The sequence below is a fragment of the Mastomys coucha genome, unplaced genomic scaffold, assembly GCF_008632895.1.
Source record: "Mastomys coucha isolate ucsf_1 unplaced genomic scaffold, UCSF_Mcou_1 pScaffold6, whole genome shotgun sequence".
NCBI classification, from domain to species: Eukaryota; Metazoa; Chordata; class Mammalia; order Rodentia; family Muridae; genus Mastomys; species Mastomys coucha.
The window spans coordinates 125,966,880-125,975,986 of NW_022196912.1; the positions used below are offsets into that span (position 1 = coordinate 125,966,880).

Consider the following 9,107-nt stretch of genomic DNA (forward strand, 5'->3'; position numbering starts at 1 on the left):
AGCTTCCCCATCTGTGACACCAGTATCGTGTGAAAGGCACCTTTTCTAATATCATGGTCAGGAAAAAGGAGTGAAGATTGTTACGTAGGTGGCACATGTCTACAGACATGCTCCTGTCCCAGTGACCTACCACTGAACTGAGGGAGGGTGGAAAGTGTCCCGGGAATGAGGGTCAGACTTCCCCTGTCCCACCACTCTCTGAGGCTGTTGATGCTGGATGGGATTCCGAATCATGGACTCAGACCGTTTAAATGCTACCAGTCTGGACCACCCAATCTTTTCCAGTATTTTATTAACTACTCAAACTAGTGGTCAAAACAATCCACAAAGTTATCTGAGCAGGGGGGTGCATGTGTTTAACCTTGGCCCTTGGCAGGCAGAGCTCTGTTGATTTCAAGGCCAGCCTGGTTTACATGGTAAGCTTCAGGTCATCCAGGGCTACACAGCGAACCCCAGAAACCTCAACAAACAAATCTCAAAGACAAACTAAACAAATCCCCAAACTCACACACAATGGCATTAAGTAAAGCATAGGCTGCTTTCTGGTCTCCCCTCAGGGCAGAGCTGAGGCCACACTGTCTAATGCTATGCTAGCCCTGTATAGCAGGTCATCTTCCATAGAGCCCCTGTCCCTACCTGAGGCCGTCCCCTGTTCTTGGAGATGAGCTTCTAGGATTGGCCACATTGCATGCCCTGCCTGGACTGCATTTCCTAGTGCCCATTCTGGGAGCTGGTCTAGATGCCTGCCTAACATTTGCCAGTTGCAAGCAGGTGCCTTTTCTCTTAAAGGTCTGAAGGGTGGGAGTAGAGGTACTGGACTATGTTATGTCAAAGTGCCTTCCACGGAAGGAGGCGCCACCAGCAGGTGGTGAGGTCCAGAGCCCCGCATGCTCATTTCGGAACGTGACCACTGCAGCCTTCCTGAAATATCTTGTGCGTGGCCTGATTGGAAGCTGGGCTCTGGCAATTAATCCTGTGGAGGCGCCACTCAATTGCAGGAGGTTTTTCTGTTTAGTTCCTTTGCTCTAGATTTCCCTGGGGACAGCTCTGCCCAGGCCTCGACCTGGTAAATGAAATGTTAAAAAATCCTTACAATGACTTTAATCAATCCACAGAGGTGGTGGATGGCCTCCTCCCAAGGTTCAGGGGCTTGGAGGGGACAGAGTGGGGGGTGAAGAGAGGAGTGGCTTTCTTGAGAGGAAGCCATGAGCTGAGAGGAGGGGCTCCCTTCCCTTTACTGGCTTGTCCTGATCTCTGTCCCAGACTGTGGACAGCTATGGGAGTAGAAGGGTCTGTAGCCCCTCTTGTTCCTTTCGGGTTTAGAAGCCTCAGCAGACCTGGGCGGCTGTCGTTGGGGGTGTTTACACTAGAGAGTTGGAAGCAGAACCACAGGGCTCCTGGCCTGTCAGGCTGAGACACTGATCTCCAGCTGCCACAGGGGGAGTCAAGCCAGGGACCCCAGGGCTGGAGGGTCTCCAGCTGAAGGAGCAGAGATGAAGAGATTCCAAGGTTCTCCAGAGTGGAGTGTGGAGGGGCCAGTGTGTCTCTGCAGCCTAGCCTAGCCTTTAAAGATGTCTCCTTCCTGTACCTGCTGGCTTTCCACGTCCTGTTTCAGCTTCCTGTGCTTCCTGTTTCCCACACCCTCTACCTCTAAAGATCTGGGGTGAGAATTAGGTTCTTCAGGCAACTCTTTCTCTCCGGACTTACCCTCCGCCCAGACCGTGTGATCTCACCCGCCCCTGCCCAAGGCTTTAGACTGCTAGAGTTCGTTGCGAGTTGGGGAGCAAAGGGTTCCTAAACACTACCCCAGGCCTAAGTGTCTTGGAGCACGTGCAGTGTTGGGAGCACAGGGTCATCTGCCTCCCTCAGTCTGTCTGTCTTTCTCCCTTTTGTTTTTCTTTTCTTTTCTTCAGACCGGACTCCAGTATGCCTAGGGCAGGACAGAGTGAAGCTGCAAAAATGCCCCTTGGCTGCAGAGGTTTCCAGGACCCCAACTTGGTTGCCGTGTCCCTTCCTGGTTCCAGTGCCCACGGCAAAAAGTCCTGGTGTCTTGGGGCGCGGAAGGCGGATAGGTGCAGACCCGGCGGGGTCTTGGTCCCCCATTCTCTTCTACACACCTCTCCCCAACTCGGGTCCGCGTGTCCGGCTCGCCGCCCGGGCTGAGGGGGCGCTGTCGGCGCGGGCGGGCGGGGCTGTCGGCGCGGGCGCGCGGCGCGGAGCAAGCGCAGGGCTGGGGGGGCGCCGGCCGCCGAGGACTGGGGGCCTGGTGGGCGGCGGGCGCCGTGCGGGGCTCGGGGACGGCGGGCGCGCGGCCAGGGAGCGCGCGGGAGGGGTGGTTACGGCGGCGGCGGGAGAGCTCGGGGCCGGTGCCCACGGTCCACTCCTCCATGGCGCTGCCGGGGTCCCCCGAGCCGCCCCGCGGCGCGCCCCGAAAGGTTCCAAGCCTGCTGGAGATGGGATCGCTCTGCCTGGACTCGGACATCATCCTAGGTTTCACCAGTCACCTCCTGCGGCGGCGAGGCAAGGTGAGAGCTCGCGGGGCCGGGCTGGCAGTGGTGACGCGGTCCCCGCGACTTTGCTGCGCAGCACCGCGAAAAGGCGGCAGGTCCCGGGCGGAGTCCCGCACCTCGCTCGGAGACTGCACTTTCCCGGGCTGCTGCTGCTTGATTCTCCCTCTCTAGTCGAGGTTGGGCGGGAACCCGAGCCTCGAGCAGCGATCTCCTACGGAGGCGAGCGTAGCGCAAAGATCCCGGCTCTCACCTTGCAGGGATGGGCAAGGAAAAAGGCCAGGGAGAGGTGATCTGAGTTTCTGAGGTCATTCCGGAGGCTTGGTGCACCTCGGGGTCTTTCGGGGCCGTGTTTTTGTGTCCTCTGGGAACTCGAACATAGAGTATGCTTCCCGAAGAGCCGCGCTGGTGCGGGGAAGTGAAGTTGCGGGTGTGGCTCATCCTGAGCGCAGGCCCTGGGTTCCGGGTGATGCTTCTGGGTGTGCATGTGAGGAGTGTGTGTGTGTGTAAGTCGATAACAATGTGTGAGCCTCCTGGGCCCCGGGTGTTTGTTTCAGTGTCATAGAGGGGCGGGGTGACGCTGTTTGTAGTGCTTGCAGGGGTGGACTGAGGAGGGTGGTGCCTGAGGCTACCCACCCAATTTGCCTTCCTTTGCAAAGCTGAGAAGGGCCTGAAGGCTCGGGGGTTGCAGAAAGTAGGGAGCCCGTTCCCAGTTCATTCATGACTTCCTGTCGTGTTTACAGACTCTTTTAAGTCATAGATGGCCCGGAAAACCGGATCTTCATCCCACTCTTGACCAATCGTGCATAGGAGAGGAGGGCTAAGTAAGCAGGGTCGAGGTGGGGAAAGGAGAGGCCGTTTGACAGACCCTGCGCAGGTCTGACTGCTCTGGGGATGTCCGGCCAGGGTCTTTCCTCGAATCACCCTGACTCAGCTGTGCTAAGTCTCAGCCTCACGAGGAAAGCTCTGCGCTCAGAACGCGTGGTGTCCTGTCTCTGCGCCCTCCAAACCCGTGCGCACGACGGCCGGCAGGTGGCGCTCGTGTCACAGGGAGCCCCGCCGCAGCGCCCGCCTAGCTTCAATCTGGGGTTTCGGGCCGATCCAGAGCTTGGGCCAGAGTCCCCTGCGACCTCAGATGGTGGTGACATTTGGTGTCTGACTTGGGCGAGAGCAACTGGTCGCTGGGGAAGTGGGGAGACCTCCCGGACGGAGACAAACAGGCAATTAATTCCAGAGCTAACTCCACATCTGCCGGGCCCGCAGACAACAGGTCCGGCACACCCCCAGGGCCAGCCGCGTCGCTTCCTCCCACTTCCCAGGCGGCTCAGCGTGCAATCCACTTTCAGGCACAGGAGCGGCTGCAAGAACACTTCGAGACAGCTCGTAGCCGCTCACTCCACTTCTTGAAACGCGATCCTCGCCTACGAAAGACAGTTGGAGCCAAAGCGTGGCCAGACATACTTGAAGTGCTCTGGGTTGTTCTGGGGAAACCGCTGGCCGGGGTCCAGCCCCTTTCATTGCCCCCATCCCCCCACCCGCTTCCGTGTTGGGCGACCTTGGGCAAAAGCTTCAGTTTTCCCTCTCGCAAAGTGATGAGAGTGTTGGGTGCCTCCCGCGAGGCGCGCTCCATCCTCGCTCAGAAGGGACAGAGGCGCATGCGTGCGCGTAACTTGGGTCTCGGCAGCCCCCCCCCCTCCCGCGTCCACACTCCACTAACAGGTTGGGGTCCTAGCAGTAGGCGGGGCCGCAAGGAGGAGCAGGACCCCCGCCCACTTGGCTCTGCTGGGGTGGGGGCGGCGCTTTGGCGTCCCGCCCCCTTCAAGCTCTGGCCCGCCCCCGCCCCCGCCCAGCCTGTCCCGTAGCAAGCCTGCGGCGTCCGCAGCGTGCTCTCCGCCACTCGCCTGCTCTGCCAACTTCAGAGCAGCAGGCCTGGCCATGGGGGTGCCCCTGGGCCGGATCACGTAGCCGCTGCGCCCCAAGAGCCGACGTATCCCTTCCTGCGTCCGTGCCATGGTCGGCCGCGGCGCCTCCTTGTGTGCGGTGCAGCCCGCGGTACGCAAGACCCTGCTAGGAGCGGGCGGCCGGGCTCGACGGGCACCGGGTTCAGAGCCCAGGACAACGAGGATGCTAGCGGGTGTACGGCGCCCTCTAGGGGTGGGGCTTGGAGGGGAGCGGGACGGGGCTCCGAGCGTCGGGTTGGGGCTCCTTCGCCAGGGACTCCTGGCGTTGCATCCAGCGCCCTAACTTTTGTGCGAGCGTGGCTTTAGGGGCGTGAGCGACTGGGTCTGGAGTCTGCCGCATGGAGTCTCGCAGTGGCGCCGAGCGAAGGTTTGGGCTTACTGTCCCATCTCCAACCCCCGCAGGTGGCTGAGTGCGGCCCGGCTCGAGAGCCCCCGCCGCTTGAGGTATCCCCGCGCAAGAGGCTGCCCGCCGGGCCCGATCAAGACCCATGCAGCAGCCGCCCTGCTCCGGAAGGCGCCGGGGCCAGCGCTGAGCAGAGCCACTCGGCCGGTGGGGGCGGGTGGTGCCGCCACTGCCACACGAAGCTCGTGGAGCTAAAACGACAGGCGTGGAAGTTGGTCAGCGGGCCCGGGACTCCCCTCCGGGTAAGTGATCCCTCTTCAGGCTATATCTCAAACAGGGAGGAGCTGGAACTTGGGAGTCTTTGGGGCTGGGGCTGAGGCTTGGAGCGTGGCAGGTTCAACGTGGGCCCCCGTGCCATAGTCTGCAAGAGTGTGTCTTGGTGCACCTCACCCCAGGAGGTCTGCTACGTGTCAGAGGGGGTTGGGTAAATTTCTTTCCTAGCCACAGATGTCCCACAGCTGGAACCAGTCTGTGTTTGGGAGAGGTCGAAAAGGGGAAGACTGGGACATCACTCAGGGCAGGGCTTGTCGTGGTGTGACACTTTGGGCTTCTGAACATTGGCATGCCTGTAGAGAGAGAGCATAAAAGGCGAGAGAGTGGGCCCCTTTCTGCACCCGGGGGGCATGCATCATTGTCCCACACTAACCCAGTGTCTGTTATGGGCCTATGCCGTGCCCTGGCTCTCTGCTCCTTGGGCCTAGGCCTTCTATGTGGGTAATGACTATTGAGCCTCTGGCTTTCCCAGGCTGCAGCATGGCCGGCAAGGGCTGGTGGGAGAGGAGTCTACTGGGCTTTCCGGCCAGTCTTGCCAGGCATGTAAAGAGCAGGAGCATTGTTCCAGGGAACAATGGTCCCTGGAAGTGTGCAAGGCAGGGGTGTGGGGTCTCCACAGGAAGCTGCTTCTGACCTTCAGCCTTGGGAAGTCCTTGGGAAGCGCCTGTAATCCCCATCCTGTCTGAGTACCTCTAAGGAGACCTGTGGTCAGGATGAGAGCCTGGTTTCCTCAGGGCCAGGTCAGATATGGTGGATGCCAGTCAGGTGTGTCTGTTCTGGGTTCCTCTCCAGGTCCCCTGGCTTGTCTACGGTGGGGATGTTAGCCTCTCAGAGCAGCTACATCTGTGGGCCTGGATAGGGTGTGACTGACCATGGCGGGTGTTTGGCTTTTGCCAGTGGTGGCAGCCAGCCTTTGCTGAGCCCGGGACCTTAGGAGGCCTTGAGGATCTCAGAGAGGGTCCTTGGGAAGTGCTCCTGAGGCCTCTCAGGAAGCAAGCTGATCTAGGAGCCAAGCTGCCTCCCCGCTCTGGGACTGGGCTGCTGCTGCCCAGGCCCTGGCTGACTGGCCACTGGTGTAGATGGGGTCTTAGTAAAGAAAGCTGCCGTCACAGCAGTGGACTGGTTGGGGGCCATCAATGGAGGTCTGTGGCCTCCTTCCATACACACTGCTGTCCCTCTCCAAGTTCCTGTGTGTGGCTTTTGGCATAAGCTGCTCCCTCGCCCTGCCAGTTAAGCCTGGGCCTGCTGGGCAAACCAGGCCTGGTGGCCAAGGCTTTGTGTGGCTTTGAGCATCTTATCTACTATGTGTTGTGTCTTGTCACACAAGGAGGCTTCAGTCTGTTCTGGGAATGCTATCTAATCTGTGGGGTGCTGTGCTCAGGGCAGGAAGGCTTTACTCTTCATTTTTCTCCAGAAAGAATCGAATGCCCTGGGGCTCACGTGTTGTACCTGAAGCCCAGGACTTCAGTGGGTACTGCTGTTGTGTTGCCAGTATGTGCCATGGGGACTGCAACCATAGCCCTTGATTGACCACTATGTGTACACACACACACACACACACACACACACACACACACAATCGCAGAGTCTGCTTTTGAGGTAGAGGGGATCCCTCTGAAGGGCAGATGGGGGCACCATGATCATCACTGTGGCTGGACTCCAAGGCCAAGGCAATGCTAAGAATTTAGGGTGGAGAGCTAGGATCCTCCCAGGGGGTCTACTTCTTAATTTTGGTTGTGGGAACAAGAACTCTCCCATGAAAATAGCACTTTACAGTTTGTAGGGAAGTCTACCTGAATCTCACATGTATCTCTGTGGGGCTGCTGGCTGCTGGCTGCAGGGACCCCGGCCAGATGGTTAGGGTCCTGGGCTTGGAGACCCTTGTCTAATCTAAGCATAAGAAGGTGTAGGGCCAAGAAGGCCTGTTAGCATCCCCTGCCTGTGAAAAGCTTGTCACCGTTAACTTCTGGCCTACTTTTCTTCTAGCAGACACTTACCCTCCTGGCAGGGTCTATCAGAGTCCTTGGCTGGTCTCCTCCTCTGTGCCACTACTAGTCACCTGTCGCCAGCCTTGCATGCACATAGGACAGAGCTCTGGTTCTGAGGTGGGCTTGAGGGCCACCCTCATTCTGGGTCTCTGGGTAATCGTGGCTATTGGATGATGTAATTGGAGCCCACCTGGTCATTACTCTGCTTTGGTCCCTTTTAAGTATCCCTGTCTATGAGATCTGCTTGGGGCTTGTAGCACAGCACCTTCCACGCAAGAGCCAAAGCCCAGGTCTTTCTTTCTTCTGCTGTTTGAGTCCCCGAGCCCCATCTTTTCTGTGTCTAATCTACTATAGTGGAGCAGCTACAGGTCCAGCAGGCCCTTCCTTCATCTCTAACCCAGTCCAGGGCGCTGTTCTCAAGCAGTAGCTTTGCCAGGGCAAGTGGATTAGTCATGTGGAAATGCTTGTTAACCAACCAAATGGCCAGATTTTCCTCTCAGGCCTCATGCACGGTCACCCCGAAGGCTGCTGGGCTGGATTCTGTCTGTGTGCCCCCTAAGGTGATGGTCCCAGAGGAGGATAACCCTTCTCTCCTGTTGCTTAGGGCCTATCCCAGATGTTGCCCAGAGAGTTGCTCAGAGGTGGTGGCTCCTCCTGGCCTACTGACATTCTTTGGTTGTCAATACTGGCGCCGAATTGATGATTACCCAATGGAAAAGTGATTGACTCTCATTTAGGTCTTGCAGGGCTTCTGTGCATGCACCCAGAGTTTAAACTCCTGCCTCCTGAGGCCCTTGTTTCTTTGCTATGGCCTCTGCCTGCCTGAGTGGAGCTGTGATCCAAAGGCTGGATCTTTCGGTGCTGGTCCCTTTATAGCTCCATTCCCATGGAGCCTCTAGATCCATAGGAGCCAGCCCTTGAAGATTGGGGCCTGGACTTTTCCTGCCATCCCTGTGGTCCGGCCTCAGGGACGTGCTTGTTTTGTCTTGACACCATTTGTGGGCACGTCTTGGCACTTTCTCACTGGGTTGTCTTCTACGTGGAGCAAGCCTGTGGAAAGGCAGAGCGTGCACGCCCTGGCTGTACAGGTCCCAGGTCTGGTTGCATTGTTTTGTGGGGAAGTCAGACCTTGGGTGATGTAGGACTGAGGCTGGTTCCTCTGATTCGGAGGTTGCTCCCTGCTATAGCTAGCGACCCCCACCCTCAAGGCTGCCACCTTCCTTGATGTTTGGAGCCCGGCCCAGTATGTGCCTGGGGCCTTGCAGGGTGTGGCCCTGGCGTCAGCACCGTTTCCCAGCTGAGCCCAGGTGTCAGCTAGGGGAGGAGCAAGGGGGTTGGTACTCCCTGGAGCTGGCTGGCTGGGGAGGAGGTGACTCAGCAGGGAGGTGTTCTTTCCAGGGGCTGGACTGGAGGTGCTCAGAGATTGATGCTACTCTGGGGTCCAGGTGGGACCAGGAGGAACCTGGTAGCCCCAGCCTTACCCTCCAGTTCCTAGATTGGCTTTCCTGTTTCTCTCTGAATAGTTCTCTTACGGTGGCTGTCTTTCTTACCTGTTTTGCTGGCCTGGGATTTCCAGCGCTGGGATGGGGCTGGGGTATGGGGGGGGGCGGGGGGGGGGGAGAACTTAGGCTCAAGGGTGTGGATTATTTTGTTTTGTTTTGCTTTTGCCCTTTGACCTGCTGGGGCAGTGTTGAAGTAGTTGTTTTGCATACCTGGAGTGCCTGGTACAAGCATCCTGTCCTGTCTTGAGGGGTGTGTGTGTGTGTGTGTGTGCTCACGTGTGTGCACATGTGTGCACATCTTCTGCCAGGAAGGCTGACTGTCATACATGAAGCCCTGTAAGACCTGAGTGGTCAGTGGCCTCACTGCCCTCTCATGACAGGTGGCAGCACGGAGGCAGAGAGGCTGTAGAATTCCCTGCACTTTGAGTGGCTCAGTCAAACTGAAGGGCCTTGCAGTGGTTTGGAGCAGGTAG

The 9,107-nt window shown here is 58.3% G+C and overlaps 1 protein-coding gene across 6 annotated transcripts in view; it reads left to right on the forward strand.

Moving 5' to 3' along the window:
* Window positions 1-2,209: 2,209 nt before the first annotated feature.
* Kif26a (kinesin family member 26A) overlaps window positions 2,210-9,107 on the forward strand; it is a 39,100-nt gene continuing 32,202 nt past the window's right edge. For 3 of the 6 annotated variants that reach the window (XM_031356248.1, XM_031356249.1, XM_031356250.1), the window contains exons 1-2: window positions 2,210-2,525; window positions 4,871-5,113. In XM_031356248.1, the coding sequence (XP_031212108.1) occupies window positions 2,388-2,525; window positions 4,871-5,113 (381 nt within the window). In that variant the 5' untranslated portion in view covers window positions 2,210-2,387. Of the gene's footprint in view, window positions 2,526-4,360; window positions 4,560-4,870; window positions 5,114-9,107 lie in introns of those variants that run through there. The other 3 variants (XM_031356251.1, XM_031356253.1, XM_031356252.1) reach the window with 2 other exon arrangements.